At 34.7% G+C, this 22,806-nt stretch overlaps 1 protein-coding gene across 1 annotated transcript; it reads right to left on the bottom strand.

The window, feature by feature from the left end:
* Positions 1 to 228: 228 nt before the first annotated feature.
* On the bottom strand, positions 229 to 15,460 carry bin2b (bridging integrator 2b). The gene is made up of 12 exons (XM_056460177.1): positions 15,079 to 15,460; positions 14,500 to 14,580; positions 12,394 to 12,448; positions 10,956 to 11,050; positions 10,785 to 10,880; positions 8,359 to 8,466; positions 8,164 to 8,249; positions 7,974 to 8,049; positions 7,567 to 7,649; positions 4,357 to 4,930; positions 3,690 to 3,788; positions 229 to 912 (listed from the first exon to the last, which is right to left on the bottom strand). Exons 1-12 carry the CDS (start codon positions 15,181 to 15,183, stop codon positions 802 to 804), a joined length of 1,569 nt encoding a protein of 522 aa, XP_056316152.1. The 5' UTR covers positions 15,184 to 15,460; the 3' UTR covers positions 229 to 801.
* Between the last annotated feature and the right edge of the window lie 7,346 nt (positions 15,461 to 22,806).

Below are 22,806 nucleotides of genomic sequence, written 5' to 3'. Positions count from 1 at the left end.
AATAATTATTTAAAGATGAGTCCTTGTATTTACTTAATTTTTTTAAGTTAAGTGGTTGGAAACTATTTATTTGGGCTGAATTTAAACCGACAAATTAAGTTGAACATTACTAAATTTATATTGTTTAAATTCAACATATAGAAATAGTTTGCAACAATTTAACAGACATCATTTTTTTCAGTGTAGCAGTAAGTGAATTTTATATACCATTAAAGGATGTACTGGAACTTTCCCACTTCTTCTGCTCTTAACTTTATTGTAGAAAAACAACAGACTTTCTCTGTTCATTTTAGAAAACTGTTTCACAGTGAACATCAGAAACTTTTTTTAGTCCTGTAAACATTGTCACAAGCTTGGTAGTCAACCTTTAACACTGAGATATATGAGAAACAACAGACGGTAAACATTACAAGACACACATAGAGCCACAAGATGCTAATTCAACAGAAACTGTATTAATATTCACCACTTGAAAATGTTTAAAAATATATATATTTGTACACAATATACTGGAACAATCATAAGTATTAAACAGTGACGATACCTCTACAAATGATGTGTAAATCTAGTGATCGATACTAGGATCTATAAAAATCAGAAAGCCAAAGAAGATCTGAAAATAAAGGACTAAGACTGTCTGCAGGCTTGAGTCCGCAACAGGAAGTTTGTAAAGACAACAACTGACAAGACAAGAGTGTCTTTCAAGGCTAGAGCACAGTGCAGACAGAGTTCATATTACAACATCCAGTCATCAGGACACTCCACAGGCACTGAAGGGGCTTTGGGTTCACACGGCGTCCTTCATGAGGTGTTGCGCTGGATCTCAGACTCCTCCACGATGCCGGAGAGAAGAGTCAGATCCTTGTACTGGATCCAGTCCTGCTCTCTCACTCCCCACACAAAGCCTTCAGGCTGAAACAACATTACAGGACTGTTTAATGGTGCTAACATGTTTCAGGCTGTTTTATTAGAATAAAACATTAAAGGGCTAGTTCACGCAAAAATCCCATTTCTGCTATTAACTCTCATAATAATATCATGTTTACTTGAGCATAAGACTATTTAATATCGTCCATAGTCTGAAAGTTTGTAGTAGATTTAAAGCTGAAATATTTGAAGATGTTTTTAAGAGGTTTGAAACAGATGTTAGCATGTTTCAAGTCTGGATTGGCATGTTTCTTGCTAGGTGGTTGCTAGGGTGTTCTGAGGGGTTGCTAAGCGGTTGCTAGGGTGTTCTGAGTGGTTGCTAGGTGGATGCAAAGGTGTTGCTAGGGTGTTCTGGGTGGTTGCTAAGGCATTGCTTGGGTGTTGAGTGGTTGCAAAGGCCTTGCTAGGATATTCTAGGTGGATAAGATGTTGCTAGGCTGTTCTGAGTGATTGCTAGGTGGTTGCCATGGTGTTCTGAGTGGTTGCTAAGGAGTTGCTAGGGTGTTCTGAGTGGTTTCTAGGACATTGCTTGGTTGCTAAGGTGTTGCTAGCTGGATGTTAAGGTTTTCTGAGTGGATGCAAGGCGGTTGCTAAGGCGTTGCTTGATGGTTGCTAGAGTGTTCTGAATAGTTGCTAAGGTGTTGCTAGGGTGTTCAGAGTGGTTGCTAGGGTGTTCTAGGTGGATGCTAAGGTGTTGCTAGGATGTTCTGTGTGGTTGCTAAGGTGTTGCTAAGATGTTCTAGGTCATGAAGAAGGTGTTGCTAGGCAGTTGCTAGGCTGTTCTGAGTGATTGCTAGGCGGTTGCTAGGGTGTTCTGAGTAGTTGCAAATGATTTGCTAGGGTGTTCTAAGTGGTTGATAGGCGGTTGCTAAGGTGTTGCTAGAATGTTTTAGGTCATTGCTAAAATATTACCAGGCAGTTGCTAGGCTGTTCTGAGTGATTGCTGGGTGGTTGCTATGGTGTTCTGAGTGGTTGCTAAGGCATTGCTAGGGTATTCTGATTGGTTGCTAAGGCATTGCTAGGTCAATGTTAAGGTGTTCTGAGTGGATGATAGGCGGTAGCATTAATAGTTGGTTGCTAGGGTGTTCTAGGTGGTTGCTAAGGTGTTGCTAGGCGATTGCTAGGGTTTTCTGAGTGGTTGCTAGGTGAATGATAAGGTGTTGCTAGTCAGTTGCAAGGCTATCCTGAGTGATTGCTGGGCGGTTAATAGGGTATTATGAGTGGTTGCTAAGGAGTTGCAAGGTGGATGTTAAGGTGTTCTGAGTGGTTACTAAGGTGGCTGCCAAGGCGTTGCTAGGTGGATGTTAAAGTGTTGTGAGTGGTTGCTAAGGCATTGCTAGCTGGTTGCTAGACTGTTCTGAATAGTTGCTAGGCGGTTGCTAAGGTGTTGCTAGGTGGTTACTATGGTATTCCAAGTGGTTTTAAGTTGTTGTTAGGGTGTTCTGAGTGGTTGCTAGGTGGTTATAGTTATAATAGTTAATGGATGGGTTTTTGTTTTTATATAACAGATTCATTATTCATTTGCTCTGTAATACACTTGTGACGTCGGTTTTAATGGCATTAATGAACACGTTAAAGATATTTGATGTTTCACCTTGCTATGCACATAGATAACATCAATGTGGATTTTAATGCATTTGGAGACACAGTCTCACCCAGTCAATCATTACATCAGGAGGGGGCTCACAAACATACAAAGCCCTTAAATCAAGGGTGGGGAACTGGAGGGCTACTGTGCTTCAGAATTTACTTCCAACCCTGAGAAAAACTGGCATGATTCCTAAAGACCTTGAATAGCTTGTTCAGGTTAAAAGGGTAAAAAAAAATGTAAAAACTTTGTTCCACCATGAAACACTAAGCTACATTCTTTCACAAAGATATTTGCTTTCTCATACAAAGCCTGTGCACAGTACTAAAAAAGAACAGTATTAAAATGTGAAACCTTCAGAAGTCAGAGTTTTCAGTGTCTTGGGATCTTTCTGAAATCATTCTAACACCCTGATTTTCTTATCAATGTTGAATTTAATATTCCACAAATAGTTTCATGAAAATCAGTATTTTACTGATTCTTTGATGAACAAAAAAAATTCAAATTAAATAGATAACATTACTTTAAATTGTATTAACTAATGAAGTATAACTTTTAAAATGAGAACTTATTACAATAAAAACATAAACGATCACATAGATAAGTGGAGTTCAACACTGAATACACTAGTCATGCAGAATCTGCCTTTGCTTTGATTTGCTAACCAAAGTTTTTGGATTGTCGGGAGACAGTATGTACATTTAGACAGAATCAGATTAAATTTACACCACTTTATCGAAACATTTAATTGCAGTTAACTATTAACAATAGAAACAAAGTGTTACATTAAATTTGTCATTAAAAATCTGTAACTCATCCTCATCATTCTACCTTTTCTCAGATTGGATGACGGGCCAAATTAAAGGTTTTCAGGGGCCAACTTAGGCCTGTGGGCCCTAGTTTGGGCATCTTTAATCTAAACTGTCAAAATGTATCAATTTTATCCATCCATCCTAAATACAAGGATTAACTTATTATAACAAAACACACACACACACACACACACACACACACACACGCACACACACACACGCACACACACACGCACACACGCACACACGCACACACACACACACACACACACCACACACACACACACACACACACACACACACACACACACACACACACACACACACACACACACACACCCCTAAATGGTTTATCTGCATACCTTTTCTTCTTCTTCATCTACAAACGTAAGGATCACATCTCCCTTTTCAAACAGAAGCAGCACACCTTCATCCGAGTCTTGACTTTTCAGAGCGACAGCCTGAAAAATAATCCAAACAAAAACATCAACAACACAAATCAATCTTAAAGGAGTGTTCATTCAAAAAACAAAACAAAAAAATACAAAAGTTGACAGCAAAAATCAGTCCAAGGCACTCGAAAAAATATATATTAAAGATCAGGGTAACGTTTCCCTAATGAAGGCAGTTCTTTGCCTAAACACGTAGGTTTTTTTAAGGATTAGCCATGTCAATAAAGGCTTTTTCATATTTTTTCTACATCTTTCGAGTGTCTTGGACTGATTTTTGCTGTTTGTTCTGATGAATCACTTACACAAAGAGCTCCGAAACGTTATTTAAGCTACCCCTGAGCACTTTGTTTGATCTTGGATTTCTGTCATCACTTATTCAGATGACTATTTAAGAATATTGGAAACCAGTAGCTATTAAACTCCATAGTAGCTTTATTTCATATGAATTTCAACTGCTACTTTCTGACATTCGTCAAAACATGCTCTTTTGTGTTTAACAGAAGATAGAAACTCGTAAATAAATGGTAAGCCATTTCATTTTGGGTTGAATTATCCCTTTAATGCATAGAGACTCTACCTTATAGAGGAAACCAGGAGGATTCTTATATTCCGTCTTTTGGTCTTGCACATCTTCACTGGAGCCTTTTGTATTTTCATCCATCTCTCCTTCATTCTTCTTTGATGTGCTGGATCTTCGAGGAGTGGGGACGGGTGCAGGTTTGTCCTCCTCGGCCAATAAGAGTTTAGTCTGATCGTCTCCATCTGTAGATGCATCATGGGTGTCTTCTGATGATGCTGCTGATTTAGCTTCCTCCTCTTCCCGGTGCTCAACAGACACTGAATCTTGATGTTCTTGACCGTTTGCTTGCACAGTCTCATCAGTGGTACTTTCAGATGTGTTTTCGGCAGCTCCGTCAGAACGAACCGAACACAAAGACTGCCGTTTGGGGGTGTTGGGTTCACTGTCAAAAGAGTCTGACTCGGATTCTGATATTTCTGTGCTCTTTGAGGGAGTGTGTATGCATGTGTCCGTGTGTGTGAGGGTGTCGGGCATGCTGAGCTTGCTCATAGCTGGATGATCAGGAGGGAAGGCGGTGTTACAGGGGATTGGTGCAGAGATTGTAACAGACTTTCTCTTCTTTGATTTAGAACTAGGAGAAAGTAAAGCAAGTAACATTAAAAGACAATACAAAACATAAAGAAATAATTCATTTAAAAGAGACAGTTCATTCTGCCATCATTTATTCATCTTCCACTTGTTCTAAACCGGTTTTAGTTTCTTTATTCTGATGAACACAAAGAAAGACATATTTTTTGTTTGGACGTCAATGGCTGGATTTTTTCAACATTCTTTAGAAAGATCTTGTGTTCAACAGAATAAAGAAATGCATCAAATGTAAAATCACTTAAGGACATTTTTCATTTTGGGGTGCACTATCCCTTTAAGGAAGGTGTTCGGTCTTTGCAGATTTGGATTGATTAAAAACTCAATTCAATTCAATTGAATTAAAATAAACCGTGCAATTGCCTTGTTGGTGAAGTTCATTTGATTAAGTATAAATGCTGCCCTCTGATACATGGTGTGCACCAAATAAGCAGAGGTTGGTATCAGTCTACTCCCAAATGAACTCTGGTGTGGTACAAATGAAATATGAAGACGTTCATATTCAGTGTTGGGAGTAATGCAATACAAGTAGTGTAAGTTCTGTAGTAATATTACTTTTCTAAGTAACGAGTAAAGTAAGTGAGTAAAAAGTAACAATTATTGAGTTACTTTTTAAATGTAATGTGAGTTACTTTTTATTTTAATTAATCTGCTTTTTAGAAAATTACTAAATTAAAATGATCAGTCACATTGAATCATGCACACAATAAGAGAACGCATTCATTATTTTGAACGCTTTGAAAAAAGGAAAAGGTAGATTGTCTCGATGGACAGTGACTTTTACGTAACTAATAAGACAAATAGTACAAAAGTAGATGATCTGTATATGTACGGCATGTTTCATTTTTGTGTGATTTTTAAAGGTAAATAAAGGTGTAGGTTATACAGCGCATTGTTAATTGCAGAGCTCTTCTATTAATAAAACAAGAAGAAAAACTCCAAGTTCTGAAAGAGATCAAGCCTCAGCCAGGTAGAAAAATGCGGATTTATGCGGATTGATTTTAGAAGTATCATAACTAAAAACTTAATACACGAAATTAAAAAATAATACATTTTTTACTTTTACTTAATATTTACGATACACATCCATCTAGATCCACTAATTTGGCAAATAATAAAATCACAATAACATTAGTGAAATTAATTTAAAAACTGAATAAATATAAATGTACACACATTTACACAAGTAAATACATAGACTCAATGATGGGCTAAAAATCTGTGGATTTCTCCGTGTGCAGATTCCGTGTGGGCCTACTCAAAAGTAATGTAATGCATTACTCACCAAAAAAGGTAACCAAGTAACGCAACTAGTTACTTTTTTGGGGAGTAACCATGGAGTAACTCAATATTGTAATGCATTACTTTCTAAAGTAACTTTCCCTAACTTTCATATTGTTGAACATATACAGTACAATATGCCTTGTTGTACAATATATTTGTTGAACACATACAATATGCTCGTTGAATATACAGCAAACACATTTGGTAAAACATTGTTCTAAATGTTCTGTAAAAAAAGATAAATGCTTTTGTGTGTATGTTTAGATTTTGTGTTTAAAATGACAGTGGAAATGCTAAGTGAACTAAATATATCTTTTTTGGTCCATACCAAATGAACCAAAATATAGATGTGTGAACACATCCAGAAGATAAAGCAAGCAATTATTACTGACAAACATTTAAAAAATACATTTCAACACCATAAGTAATTTTGTGAACATTTGCTAGCTGTCTGTTCGGTGCGTATTACTGGAAACATACTGTAACTTTTAGATTCAGGCAAGAGGCTAGTACTGAAAAAGAATTCCCGTTATAGAGAAATAATAGAAAGCAGGAAGACCTGAAAACAGATACCAAGGCTGTGTCATTGTTTCTTTGAAACCACACACACATACAAAGAAACAATGTATGTCGTTGTATTAATATACCAGTTTTAAATGTAGACTTCTTTGCTTGAGCTGTCAGATGCAGCCACTGCTATACAACATTGATGTATTGCTTTAGGTGTTGGTTTCAAAGATCAACCGTGTTTTACACAAACCTATAATTGCACATTTAATAAACACAATGTCTCACTGTTTTTAAGGGAATACGATATTTAATCAACCGTTCAAAACTTGGGGTTGGGGTTAATGTTTCTAATGTTCATCAAGATTGCATTTATTTGACCCAAAATACGATAAAAGCGATTAAACCAGCATTACAGTTGATTACATATCAAGGTCACAAAAACAGTACATGCAAACTACGTCCACTGTCCATTTTTTGAAACCAATGTACACATAGCTTGCGTATGTTCTTTGAATCATTTCTGCATTACTGTACCTTCACAGTGGGCAAAAAATTGAGACAGAACAACATCAAACCACTAAATATGGCTAACTATAAACGCTTGCATTGATCAGTGGAGGATTAAAAGATACTCCTCCCACTCTATTTATGACTCCAAAACTTAAAAGCAGTAGGAATATCTTTGTAGAGAAAAAGTGTAGATATTTGACAAGGATGAATCTTTCTAGTGCACATGTTGATTGTATGTCCCCATACCATCATATAAAAGGAGCACACTTTGGACTTCAGCAGTCAAAACTACAGATTATTCACAAAAACAAATATTACCTGTTCAATCCTTTAACAATGAAGGGTTTGGTAGAGTGCTGATCTTCAAGCTTCTTCATCATATTATAAATGTTGTGATTCAACTGAAACATGAAAATACATTTTGATAGTCAGTAACACTAAACTTTCAACCTTTTTTAAATTAAGATAGAAATCTTTTTAAACATGGTTACTGAAAAGGGAATGATTCAACTCATTCTGATAATAAATAAATAAATAAATAAATAAATAAATACTCATTCAGTGAATCAAATAAAAACATATACTGTACATGCAAATGTTCTTCTCAGAAGTCCTATAAGATTATTGTTAGCTATAATACAACACATTATAAATGCAAAAGAAACCACGAATCAAACCAAAATCAAGACAAAACTGTAATTCACAACAAGAAGTGCCATTTTTACCATACTCATCTCCTTGTAGAAAACATCCCGCAGGTTTGAGATGTTCTGGAACATGGTGACATAGCAACTGATACGACTGAAAGCAGGAAGAGAATGTACCCAAATTAAGTTACTATTTGTACCATCAGGAACGTTTTTGTTTAACTGGGAGGAATTTTTGGGGAATTCTGGTTGATAAAGCTGCACCAACCTTTGGTAGAGAACAGGCAGTTCCTCTCTCAACTCCTTGTTCATTTCTTCAAATACCTCCTGGGCTTTGTTAAACTCTTCCTCAGCCTGAGAGGAATTAGAAACAATGATCATACAAATAGTTCAGCTATAACCATACATTTGGAATATGAATTATTTCTAAATGAAATGTCAAAATGATCGAGTGTTAGCTGACCTTATTTACTTTGGCCTCATCTCTCTTCTTGGCGCTTTGTAATGCCTCCAGATGATGTCGGGTTGAATCATAATCGACTAGTTTCCTTCCTCGTTTAGCTACTCTTTCCTGCAAGATGACAGAATTATAGAAATTATAGCAACAGAACAGTGAGCTTAAAGAGACAGTGCACCTAAAAACTCTAATTCTCTCATCTTTTATTCACCCTTAATTTGTTCCATTCCTACAGTATATGCATTTCATTCTTTGAGTAAATATGCGGAGATTTTTTTATGCAGCTCTTGCGCTCCTGATCCAAAAACTTAAACAAAAAGCACAATAAAAAAATAGGACAGAGACTATTTAAGTTTTTTTTAAATAACTGTGTTCTATAGACATATTAAGGAATAAATTGAGTTATTTGGAAAAGTTTAAATATTGAAAGGAATTTTTATGTTTTCTGATCGGTGGATGTATTTGGCAGATGTTTTTTTAAAATATACTTTTAAAGCAGCACAGGCCAATGCCCAACTCATAACAAAGTTAAAACTAACTATACCAATCTAAACATTTGGTGAATTTCTTTAAAAGACAAGCAAACAAAAAGGTCACTATCTTTTGGCGCCTCTCGGCTATATTTATATAACAGCTCTGATTAGTGAAGATATTTTCAGCTGCAAAATATGACTGAAAAGTAGGGCTGCACATTATTGGAAAAATCAGACCGTGATATTTTGTTTTTCTGCGATATTTATTGCGTTATAAATATAATTATTTCACCAGATGACTTGAATGGCTCAATTTGGAAAGAACTCATGATTTTATATTGACTGAGATGACTTCATAAGCCAGATAAACTGCATAAATTACACTGTATTATATTATATTTGTATTTTTGGTGAGTCTAACTGTATTCAAGTACAAGTTAGTCAAGTACAAATAAAACTGCATCGTCTTCATTGCATAAAAGTTAAATGCAACAAATTTTCTTTTTTATAATTTCTTGTACACAAATAACTAAATGAAATCTTACAGTCATAGGCCTGTAAAACATAGCAAACAAGCACTCTTTCACTCTATTTGGTTAAACTTCACAATCACTCAACAATCTGGTTCTTGGTCAGCTATAATTCTCAAACTTCCTGAGGGATGAATAAACTGAAGCTGAACTTGACATTGCAGATCCTGTGTTGTGGATATCACAAATGATCACATTGCGATATCGATGCTGAAACGATATATAGTGCAGCCCTACTGAGAAGGTCTCACTTGTTGAGCTTGGGTTTAGACAGGTGTATAAATGATGACAAAATGTTCATCTTGGGTGATATTTCCATTTAACTATGCAGACAGGTCAGTCCCCAAAATAATACATTTTCAAAATAAAATTCATACATGCACAGCACAATTCACATTTACAAAATCCACTTTGTAAATTCAAAACACAATCCGTAAATATAATAAACAATTCATGAATTCACATGTAAAAAGCTGAAATATTTTCACCAAATGAATTGTATTTGTGTCTATTATGAATCTTTTTTTAATTTACGAATTGGATTTGTTTATTTTAGAATCGTGTTTTGAATTTATGACTTGGATGTGTATTTTTGAATCATGTTTTGAATTTTCAAATTGGATTTGTTTATTTTTTAATCATGTTTTGAATTTTCAAATTAGATTTGTTTATTTTTTAATCGTGTTTTGAATTTTCAAATTAGATTTGTTTATTTTTGAATCATGTTTTGAATTTTCGAATAGGATTTGTTTATTTTTGAATCATGTTTGGATTTTCAAATTGGATTTGTTTATTTTTGAATCGTGTTTTGAATTTTCGGATAGGATTTGTTTATTTTTGAATCGTGTTTCGAATTTTCAGATAGGATTTGTTTATTTTTGAATCGTGTTTTGAAATTTCAAATTGGATTTGTTTATTTTTGAATCGTGTTTTGAATTTTCGGATAGGATTTGTTTATTTTTGAATCGTGTTTCGAATTTTCAGATAGGATTTGTTTATTTTTGAATCGTGTTTTGAAATTTCAAATTGGATTTGTTTATTTTTAAATCATGTTTTGAATTTTCAAATTGGATTTGTTTATTTTTGAATCATGTTTTGAATTTTTGAATAGGATTTGTTTATTTTTGAATCGTGTTTTGAATTTTCAAATTGGATTTGTGTATTTTTAAATCATGTTTTGAATTTACGAAATGGATTTGTGCATTTACCAATTGTGTCTTTTTAAATGTGAATTGTGCTGTGCATGTATGAATTTTATTTTGTAAATGTATGATTTTTGAGACTGATCTGGCTCCGTATTTAACCGTTGATTTAGAAGTGCCATAGCAATTCAATAAAAATATTAAATATTAGAGATTGTACCATGGCATTTGCATCTGATATTATCACTCTAAATTAAAGCTGTAACTAAAAAAGTAAAAATACACACTTTGACATCTTGGAACTGTGCGGTATAATTCTCCATTGTTCGAATGACTTGATCGTTTAGCTTCTCCTCATAGTCATTCCACAGGAGATCCTCACTCTGTAATATAAAGACAGAGAAATGATCAAGATGAGGAGAAGTAGGAGATCATGAGACAAAAAAGAACTTGTTTACCTCCATTATGACAGTAAGATCTTCTACACCATGCCAGTCTGGTTCATAGATATCTTTAAGAGTCTGGGACAGGCGTTTGGATGATTCATGCATCACTGAGAAACAGGGAGTGTACAGAACATCACATGACACCTTCTTTCAAAACTGTTACACAATCTGGCAGTTGTCTCATCTCTAAATCTATCCAAATACAAGCCACTTTAAGCAACAAAGGTGCGATTGTACTAAATTCTAAAATTGACCTGTAAGTGGTACGTCTGATGTATGTTGTAGTAGTCATGCACCAAAAAAAGAAACATACAGTGCTCGACAGAAATGCATTTGATTAATTATATTCTAGATGAACATTTCTACATTCTTTGACAATCAAACAACCCGATTACCTGCACAAACTTTACAGCTACAGGAAGACATTAATTTATTAATAGCTTATTCTGTGCCAATACTCAACTAGGGCTGCACAATATATTGTTTTAGTATTGATATTGCAATGTGCACATCCGCAATATACACACCGCAAAGATATGCAATGTTGAGTCGGAATTATAGTTGAGCAGGAGCTACAGAATTGTATTAAATCATTGTAATTATACAGAAATGTAATTTTTGTCTTGTTTTTAGTCCAAATATCTACATTTCAAAGCAAAAACCAGCTTATTCCACTTACCCCACTGGCAGATAATTTATCTTGTTTAAAGGAGAATCTCTTAATTGTGACTTATCTCTTCTGATGGCGAAAACAAAACAATATTTTACTTGCTCTAAGAATGTTTTGATATTTGGACTGGATACAAGACAAAAAGAAAGAAATGCATTTTTTTTCTATTGTGGTTATTCAATTTCTGTACCTGAATACTGTTAGACTCCCCAGAAAACTTTCAAAACTTGTAAAACTGTATTCATATTGCAATATCAGAATTTTCCAATATTGTGCAACCTTACTCAAAACCAATTCATCTTTTTTTTTTTTAAGAACACCTGGGGGCTGAAAAAAACCCTGTGGTGAGTTTGGTTTCCATCAAATCTGTGCAGAATTTGAGCAACAAGACCACAACCATCTTCTCATTTTGCAAGGTACGCCCACAACTCAAGTGGATAGGTCAACTATTCTGGTAGACATTTACACAATGAGCATTTTCAGTTCCATTAATAACAGACATTCACTTCCCCACATGCTCAGAGAAATGCAACCAAAACTGACTATTCTTTCTTCTGATGTTCAAAACAAGCAATCGTCACTTTCACCATTACCCAGCAGCATTAAGGCCAAATTTGTACGGACATCTGAGCACAGTTAGCAAATAAGTATGCATTGCAATGAATTGTAACCATTATTTAGTAAAATAACTTTTTAACAGAGGTGACAGTATCTCTATTAATTCTTCAATTGATTCAATATACTCATAGTAAATTTAGAAAATAAACATGTAGACATTACCTTTAACAGCATTGTGGTAGGCTTTAACGTCCTTAAAAAGTCTGATGCCATCTGTCTGAAAAAAGCAATCAGAAATGTTTTAGTATCTTGAGACTCTTAACTCAAACTGTATTAAGACCTTTATTTTAAAAATGTTTGGTTCTCTTTATATACTTTTGATTTTCATGTTTAAACATGAAACATGTTGAGTTTTCAACCAGGGTACACAGACAAATGGCAAACCCCCTAGTTTTCAGCGATTGCTTAATCCAACGCAAAATCAACAAAAAAACTCGCATATTTTTACGATCCTGCAAAATTCTTAATTTAAATGCGAAATAATCTAAAACAATGTAAATAATCTCATAAAACATCAACTTCCAAACCATATAATAAAATTTGATTTACTTCAGTTTGCAATTAATTGGTTTACATGACTTATAGACGTTGCATACGCAGTGCATGTGATGTATTTGAGTCTCTCGAAAAATGACGTCTCACCTGCGCCCTCTCAATCCTAACATTACATGGAAGGAGGGAGTTGTTTTACAGCCTGTGCAGTAAGTCGACAAGGATGAAGCGTGAGTGATTTACATGTAAAGTCAATGCAAAGATGAGATTAGACATTCTATGGCAAAAATTGGGCATTTTAAGCATTTGCCGCACTTCAGACTGCAAAGAAAGCGGGAGCAAACGTCCAACAAACGGAGCAGTGGGGCAGACAGAAAACCAAGCAGCTTACAATGATGGAGATTGGTTTACAGATGACGGCTGCTGGACGTGACCGAACTGAAGGACGTTATTTGTGCTTTACATGCATGGCTGGTATTATGATGTGTGTCAAATTGATAAATGATTTAGTTTAACACATTCCCTGCCATTGATGAGAGAAAGCGCTTCCCTGCCATTGATGAGTTTCACGGCAATGCTTGTTTTAGGTGTATTAGGTAGGGGAAGCCCTAACGCATGTCCTGAGTGAGGTGCATGATGGCAGATGCTCCGGGGAGTGAAATCTAAGAAAGAGAAAGACTGAAGAGTTATACAACCTTCCTTTGGCTAAATACCTATTATTTTAGTTTTGTTTTAGATCTTGTCTTGACAAGAGATCAAAATAAAGAAGCTTTCATTTTATGATCTGCGTCACTGTCATTGTGTCAGATTGCACACCTAACATAGTAGGCTACCTTTTTTAAATGTGAATTGTGCTGTGCATGTATGAATTTTATTATGTAAATGTATGATTTTGGGACTGATCTGGCTCCATATTTAACTGTTGATTTGGAAGTGCTACAGCAATTCAATTAATTAATTATTAATTATGAAATATTACAGACAGTACCATGCCATTTTATAGGTAAATACTTTTTTTTAATCGCAAAATTGTCTGCAAATTTCTGGGAATTACAACTACAAAATTTGTCATTTTTAAATTGCAAAAAATATATAATAATAATAATAATAATAGTAATAAAATAAATCACAAAAGAATTGTGTAAAACTAAGGAGTCTGAAATGGACCAAGTGTCAAAAATAATTTTAAAAATAATAATAATGATAAAATGTAAAATGTTTAAGTAGATTTAAAATTATTTGTAGATATATTTATGACTGAAAGGTCATCTTAAATATTGATTATGATTTGTTGTCATTTATAGTGTAGAATCATTCACTGTCATTTATCTACTATTAAATGCATTACATTCTCAGGGGTGTGATGTATTCAGGATGTTGAATAGAATGTAAAATTTCTAAATTAAAAACTGGGTCATCACCAGTATAACATAACAAGGTTGTTAGCATTTTTAATGAAAAGGGTTACGGATCAAATATAGCATTTCAATGAAGTTTCCTGGCTTGGTTGTGGTTATAAAAAGCATCAGAAAAAGGGCAGAAAAGGTCATTATTTAGCTACTGTAACTGCAGAAAGCTGCAGTCATATATTAACATTTTCTAAAGGTGGAGTTTCCTGTGTTACTTTCAATGTCTCTGTCATTTTTATACAACACAACTTACCTAGCACAAACTGGTTCAAAAACAGCACTGTACAATATTAAAATAAGGCTATTTAATGCAGACTTCATATGTTTGAGGTAAAAAATAAAAATCTGCTTATTATTATGAAAGTACCTGCTGTTTGTTCAGGTTGGCAGAGCACTCCTCAAACTGCTCATCTTTGGTCTCCATGGTTTTTCCTAGCTTCTGCAGAACCTACAGCCAACATGACGATCATACAAATCATCAATTACTGAACAGTCAGGCATGACGGATCAACAGTTGTCATGATATGGCTACTAAAAAATGACAAACTATTCCTTCTCAAAATATCAGCAACTATTCCTTGAGATGAGGAAAGACTAGAAATGCACACAGGAACTATTTAGCAAATTGTACATTTCCAAAATTAGACAACTGCATGTGTATGTTGTCAAAAAACGACTAGTGTCAGCTGAAAAGTAAAATTCAAAGTAAGAGTTGAGCTCTTGGAGGAAGTGATTGAGGGCAGGAAGTGGCAGTCTTTGTGTTCACACAACTGAAAACGAAAAAACAGCTCTGCAATTCAGTGTTGACATGTTTTAGGTACATTTGTACAGTTTTTCTTTAGGACTGTCATTTTACTTGAACAAACAAGTTTCACACGCAAAACACACATCCTCAGCAGCAGCATGACATGAGAGGCAAGAATCCTGAACTCCAAAACCCACCTACCTTCTCTTGTGCTCGGTTCATTGATTTCTGAAAGCGTTTGGCCAGGATGCCAGCTCCGGCGCCAATGTTACCCCCAAGGTTGCCACCTAGTTTTCCGTCAGCCATCTTCAGCTTAGATTAGTTGGCACACAGGCGATCTTCTCTCTGATGTCTCGGCGCTTCCTTCTATAAACTGACGGCGGTTGGGCGGAGTGAGCACTGAGAGATGGGTGTGAAAGCAAAGCAAAGCGTGCTTCACGCAGTATCTATCCACTTAAGTCAGCCTGGTAGTCTGGAAGAATACGTATTAGTTTTACAGACTCAAACTTACGTTACCACAAGTCACGGCAGGACGCTGACTAGCCAATTTTGTAACATTCCTCCGTCGTGCCCAAACGTGTTTGGTAAATTGTCATCGACGCGCGACTGCATCATCAAGTCAACTTTAGTCATCAGTGTTTCCTGTTGATTTTAACCTCAGGCTACGTTAAAAATAGTAACGACGGACGTTACTTTAATTAGCCTTAACATAAAATGTTTTATTATAAATTAACAAAATACATACAGGCTAACCAACTGTAACCATAAATTACATGGTTTTGCAAATATATTTAACCACGACACTTGTAGTATCCAAATAAGTTTGTTAAAGAAACTAGACTTTACTAGCCAATAAAACCGTGGTTATAACTTTCCTAATAAACATATTGACTCGAAGTAAAACTGTTAGTCTACTTTATACAAAAATTTTGTTAGTAAGCTAGCAAGTATCTCATATAGCATGCAGAATATTTTGAGCTGGCCTACTGTGGACTCACTGACTGACAAATACATCAGTGATGGAGATCTTTGAACAATAGGAGAAACTAAAATTATGTTTTAAATTTTTTAATGATAGTGTTCAGCATAAAATGAGCAAATCCAGATTCAAAAAATACATCCAACTTACTTATAACTTTTATATATATATATATATATATATATATATATATATATATATATATATATATATATATATATATATATATATATATTACATCAAATTAGTCAGTACCAAAGGCAATTGGAACCTTCTAACAAAATTATTTAACGGCAAGATGTGTTGATGAATATAAATGTCGAAAAAAATCTTTTATAAAAACAGCAATATATCTTATATGTATTCAGTAAGAAGTTAATAAACATTTTCAAAAGAGGTGTACTTAAGGTATGTACTCTGGGCACGAAAATGTCTCAAAAATTTGGTTTAAATTGTGAATTTATATACAGAAAAACCGCATAACATTTAATTGAAGCCATTTTAAATGCATTGTACATTATAAATCAAACCACTAGCACTCTTTAGATATCTATTCTGTTGTAAATCCTGAAAACCATGTAATATGCATAAAACCAATGCAGAGATCAGATCTGTTATATTCTACCAGAAGTAGATACAATTCCAGCACTAATTTGCTGGCCAAGATAAAGAACTGTTTGCTTCTCTGTTTCAGTGAGCTGGAACATGATACTGTTTTAACCATATCACAATAGAATAATATTTGAGCTGTCATGCCAAAGCTGTGGAGACTGCCAATGCATTTGCATTGTAAATCATTTAGTGTCACACTGCTTTGTTCCCACTGAATTCAAATAGGAATTCATTACACAGTCATTGTGTTCAAATATATTAGCCAAATAAAAGAACTACCGACTCCATGTTAAACAAAAAACCCCAAATGTACCATATCATTACAGATAAATATTTATTTGGGAGTGGCTATTCATAGTAACAAGTGAGTCCTGCTTGGGTCAGAATTACATAAGCAGCATTATATAATCATTTAGCATATAGTCCGCTCACTGCTCTTTATTTAAACCGCTCAGGGCTTATGTCAAGCTTAAAATGACACAAGCATCTGTAAGTCTTTACTGACAAAGGGGCTCATAACAAGACCCTTAAACTCAGCTTAAGCAATCATAGCATTGCATACATGCTCAGCATCACCACAAAGAGACCAATGACAATCATGTTTACTTAAATTATTTTTACATTTTTGTAACAGCAATGTGGATTATTGGATTTATATGATATACAAATAATTTAGTTGAAATAAAATCATCTATTTAAACCAGGGGTTCCCAAACATGTCAGCCCGCGACCCCCAAAATAACAATGCCAGTGACCCCCTCATCCATCAGAGGTGGTTATAAATATATAAACGTTGTGTACACATCAATAGGTCCATATAAACACTAGCATATTGACAACACAAAACAGGTGCAACAGTCTAACAACCTTATCATTTTATAGTCATGTAATAATTTGTTTAATTTAATATTAACCTCACCTAAAGAGACTTGTGTGCACAACATTTTCAGCACAAATCTATTCTGGGTTAAATTTTGGAGACCGCCACTCAGAGATCATCCTTAATGTTCAGTTGTGGCCTGTATTCATTTAAGTGTACTTCACTAAATGTACCCAAAGAGGGTCCTGACCCCTACTTTGGCAGCTACTGGTTTAGACTACCTGACCCATTGCAGAGGAAGTATTTTTTCAACATCACCACAAGATGGCAGTGAACATCATACCTTGTATGAATTATGGTTATTTGATGTAACAACGGGGGATTTAAATGATCTATAAATTATTGTATAAGTAAAATCACACATTTACTTTATGTTTTTGTAGTCTCTTATTTGTCCATAATTAATTGACTGCATGTTTAGTTTAAATTTTACATTTGTTACAACCTCAACAGATTCCATTTACTAATTACATAATGGGTTTCAGTGTGAGGATTCTTTTCTAGACATGAGATAAATACTCCATTATGTTAGTAAAAAAAAACATTTTTGGCTCCTTAAAAACATTCAGTGATTATTTCATATAAGAACTCTTTATCAATTTAAACAACATTCAAAAAATCTAAGTAACATTTTAATCATTTAAAAGATTTTATTTGTGGATTGAAAAGTTTTGTGATTGGTAAAGGTTCGTTATGAAAACATCAGTTCTGATAAAGAGTATTTTATGAGTACACAGGAGGAGTCATCATTTGGCTTCAGTCAGTATTTTATGTTTCCTTGATGCACAAGTTCCAAAAATGTCAGTCATAAATCATTCTCTGCCTCGAGGCTTACATTAGAGTTTATGCTCAATAGTATCACCTTTTGTGCAAAATACAAGTGTATTAATTTAGAGTGGTTATCCCAGAATAAAGACATTATGGGCTATTCACATTTGGCGTCTTTTGCACAGGCAAGTTTGTTATTCTTTATGAGCAACCGAAACATGGCTGGTGAAAACAAATTGACGCGTGTGTGCAGAAAGCCATTTCCGCGCGCCTCAAACGCGCTTCTCCTGATCTTGGTTGTTTACATGCATCAACATGCAAGTCGACAAAACTAAATCATATGATGATAACGTTACTTTGACTAAGCATGGCTATGAAGCAGAAAGGAGGAATAAAAAGTCAGGGAGGTAACTAAGACTTCATAACATTATTTTTGGCCATGAGTCAGGTCTCAGACAACAGATAATTCTAGAAAACATATATTTTTTGTATTCTATAGAACTGTCAAAATTAATATTCATGCAAAGGTCTTAGAATATGACTCCAGTTGTGTCTTTACATTGTTTTTCAGTTACATTTAGAATTGATTCTGTCATTTATTTAGAATAATAATATATTCTATGTAAAATAATAATAATAATAAACAAATTTTTATATTTATTGAAAATAAATAAATTTATTTAAATGCATTCAAAACAATTATCTTAAATGTATATATTTTAAAAATATATATATTTAAATATTTAATAAATATATATATAAAGTCAACCACATAGTGTCTTTATTTGTTGGGGGATGGGGAGAGGGTATTTTGGGGTGGTTCAGCCCAGGGTGCTATTTAAACTAGAACCACCACTAATCACTGAAGTCTTTTAGGAATCAGTCTCATGCTGTCCGCTCCTCCATGACCACCACAGATATCTGCATCTGTATTCAACAATATAAATGAAAGAAATTTTTTTGTCCTATATAGAGTTGATGGTTGCCAGCTAGCAGAATTCTTCAAAATGTCTTCTCATAAATGTTTAAAAGCCCATGCTGTAGAATAAACGATGAGGTATTTTTTTTATTTTTGGGTGAACTATCCCTTTAAGTTAGCTAGATTTGTGCCCTGCACCTCTTTTTAGTCTAATTTCTATCATTTATATTTAACAGTTAAATAAACATGACACATAAATAATAATAATCATAATAATAATTATAATAATAATAATAATTTAAAAAGATATGAGTACAGATTAGTGCAAAACACTGAATAAAGGTTAATTACCGAAGAAAAATGGTACGAAAAATTTAAGATAACCATCAAAACTACACTACTATTAAGTGAATAAATCTGTTAAAGATAGTAGCTGGCAATAATTCAGTCATTCTTTAGTAAACTGGACACACTTTTATTTAATAAAATCCATTATCCTGTTTGCATGCATCATTAAAACCTTTAATTCAGGAGTCAACCACAGCATCAATACACACAGACACGGTTATGTAATAACCTGATTATAAATCTGTTTTCCCTCCATCCACAGGGTCAGTGAGTACAAAGACTCATCATACTAACACAGACCCTCCCCCAAAACATGACATGGTCATATAGACGACACTTTCCCATCCCCCATGTTTCTGCACGCTCTTCAAGATGCTTTCTGTCTGTCACCTTCTGTCTGTCAGTCTAAACATTTATAAATGATCAACTTCATCAACACATGACTACTGTGTTTCAAATTAAGGGGAACTTCCATTAAAAAAAACAATCAAATGATTTAAATAAGGCGGTGCTGTAAAAAATCCATATATATCGAAAACTGAGTGAGAGGGGGCTTAGCGATTAATTTGTATTCATGATGACAGTAACTTTTTACTTTGTATTTTATCCAGCATCATAAGCATATCTATGGCTAAAGCTCTTTTGAGTTCACTGTGTTTGAGTATGTTTATTTGTTTTGTCTATTGTAATATTCAACATGTCTGTCATTGATTTGGACTTGATTTGGGTTTTTTGGAGTTATTCATGAGCTTTTGAAATTAATTTATTAGTTTTAATAAGCTGCCTTTCAATATTCAATGTCTAAAGTGTGGATAAAATGTCACCTCATTCTACACAGTTCAATTATTTCCTCCAGAACTGTCTTGAGCGGCTGTGCTCCCAGAGAGGGGTCTCACGTCTCTAAAAAACACTTTTCATTTCATTTCACATGCACCTTCGTTACATTTCATCTTCGGAACAAGTATTTTATTATATAAGAAAAAGGCCCAAAGTAGCTTTTCCAACTGCAGCAAATTTCATTTTTCTTTGTATTATTTGGAGTCAGTTTATCGAGAAGTGACGATTTTGTCCTCTTTGGCTCACTGGATGGAAACTGTGTTTTTGTTTGCTAAATGGTGCTTTAAATGTTATATGCGATATTCCAGTTTATATTAAAATTGCACCTTTGGATGGAAACACAGCTACTAAAATTACTCCCATAATTCACTCAAAGTAACATGTGGTGTAGAAAAACGTAGATAGGCATGTTTTTCTTTTTTGGTAAATTCAAAATACTTGGCTTTTTTTTTTTTGACTATTTATGACCTTTCATTTTGGGATTTGACAGGAGGTTAGGGGTGGGACACACCATGCTGATGGTCGGCTCTCAGGCAACATCAGAGCGTCTGCGAGAATATAGTGCATCCAGAAAGTATTTATAGCACTTCACTTTTTCCAAATTTTTTTGTTATAGCCTTATTTCAAAATGGATTAAATTCATTTATTTCCTCAAAATTCTACACACAATACCCCATAATGACAATGTGGAAAAAGATTTTTTGAAATTGTTGCAAATTTTTAAAAAATGAAAAAGCTGAAAAATCAGATGTACGTAAGTATTCACAGCCTTTGCTCAATACTTTGTTGATGCACCTTTTTCAGCAATAACAGCCTCAAGTCTTTTTGAATATGATGCCACAAGCTTTGCAAACCTGTCTTTGGGAATGTTAGCCCATTCCTCTTTGCAGTACCTCTCAAGCTCTATCAGGTTGGACGGGAAGCGACGGTGTACAGCCATTTTCAGATCTCTCCAGAGATGTCCAATAGGATTTAGGTCTGGGCTCTGGCTGGGCCACTCAAGGACATTCACCGAGTTGTTGTGAAGTCACTCCATTGATATTTTGGTGGTGTGCTTTGGGTCTTTGTCCTGCTGGAAGACGAACCGTTGCCCCAGTCTAAGGTCAAGAGCACTCTGAAGCAGGTTTTCATTCAGGATGTCTCTGTACATTGCTGCATTCAACTTCATCAAAACACGATTCAAAAATACACAAAAATGCAATTCATTTGGTGAAAACATTTCAGATTTTTGTTGTATTCATAAATCGTGTTTTGAATTTACAAATTTGATTTTGTAAATGTGAATTGTGCTGTACATGTATGAATTTTATTTTGTAACAGTATTATTTTTGAGACCAATCTGGCTCCATAGGAGTCTGCCTGGTTCAGTGGTTGTCTCCGAAATCGGCCCTATATCCTCATGCACTGATCCCTACACTAATATAGTCCATTAAGTACAAGAAGTGAATGAAAACAAGTTTTGTTTGTGCTTTGCTGGTTGATATATCCCTCAGGCAGATTCGCTTTTCAACTTCTTGGTCTGACACTGTGATTTAGCACTTTGTGGTCTGTCTATTAGTAATGAAACTAAGTATTTAGATTTTTGTCATGTATACAAATGTTTATTTAACAATTCAAATATATTTTTAGTAAAACACAGTTGCTGTGTATGCCATCTTGTGCCAACTTTCAAAGTGCATTATGGGTATTGTGTAGCAGTTGAGTGTACAATGCTGCATCCCAATTCACATACTATCCATCCTAAATAGCATTTGAAAATAGAATTAGTATGTCCCAAATCGTAGTATGTTGAAAAGAGTATGCCAATGGTTCCCGAGTGGCTTACTATGTCCAGTAAAAATTCGAAGGCTATGTTCGAAACTGCATACTTCCATACTATATAGTGCGCTAAAATCAGTATGCGAGCCGAGTAGTATGCGCGAATTTATAGAATTCGAAAATCAGTATGCGAGAAGTATCCGGATGACTTACTACTTCCGGCGAGATTCTGAAGTGCGCATCCCATGATGCCCCACGAGAGAATTCATGAATGGAAGTGAAGCGATGCAACTGACGCAGGTAGGTCACGTGACCATGACAAAATGGCGGATGTAGTACATTCGAATTCCATTCAAACATTCATACTGTATAGAACCTACTTTTCTACCGGCTGATTAGTACGTTTAAATTCAAATGCAATAGTAGGCGGTTTCGGACGCAGCCTAAGTGTGGAACTGTCCATACTCTAACTGCTGATACTGCCCACAATGCACGTTGGACATGAATTTGATTAGAACTACAAACGCGGGTGAAAAGTGTAAATAAACTACAAACATGGTGGATGTGCAAGACCGAGAGGCTCAAGTAAAAATGTTTGTATGACTGTTAACGAATATCTAGCCAAATGGAAAATATTTAAATTACGTTTGCCGTGATATACTTCATCTGCAACAACAATGTGAACTTATATAAAGACGTGTTTGGACATGAACGCCTGAATGCATAATTATCCAAAGACCTGAGGAGATTTCTCTGCATGAAAGACTTGTGAATGGCAGGAATTTAAATATGACAGAAATGTGAATGATGTGTGGATGATTGACAGGG

The sequence above is a fragment of the Danio aesculapii genome, chromosome 6, assembly GCF_903798145.1.
Source record: "Danio aesculapii chromosome 6, fDanAes4.1, whole genome shotgun sequence".
Taxonomy (NCBI): Eukaryota; Metazoa; Chordata; class Actinopteri; order Cypriniformes; family Danionidae; genus Danio; species Danio aesculapii.
The sequence above is the reverse complement of the archived record's forward strand: the minus strand, read 5'-3'. Positions and strand labels throughout refer to the sequence as shown.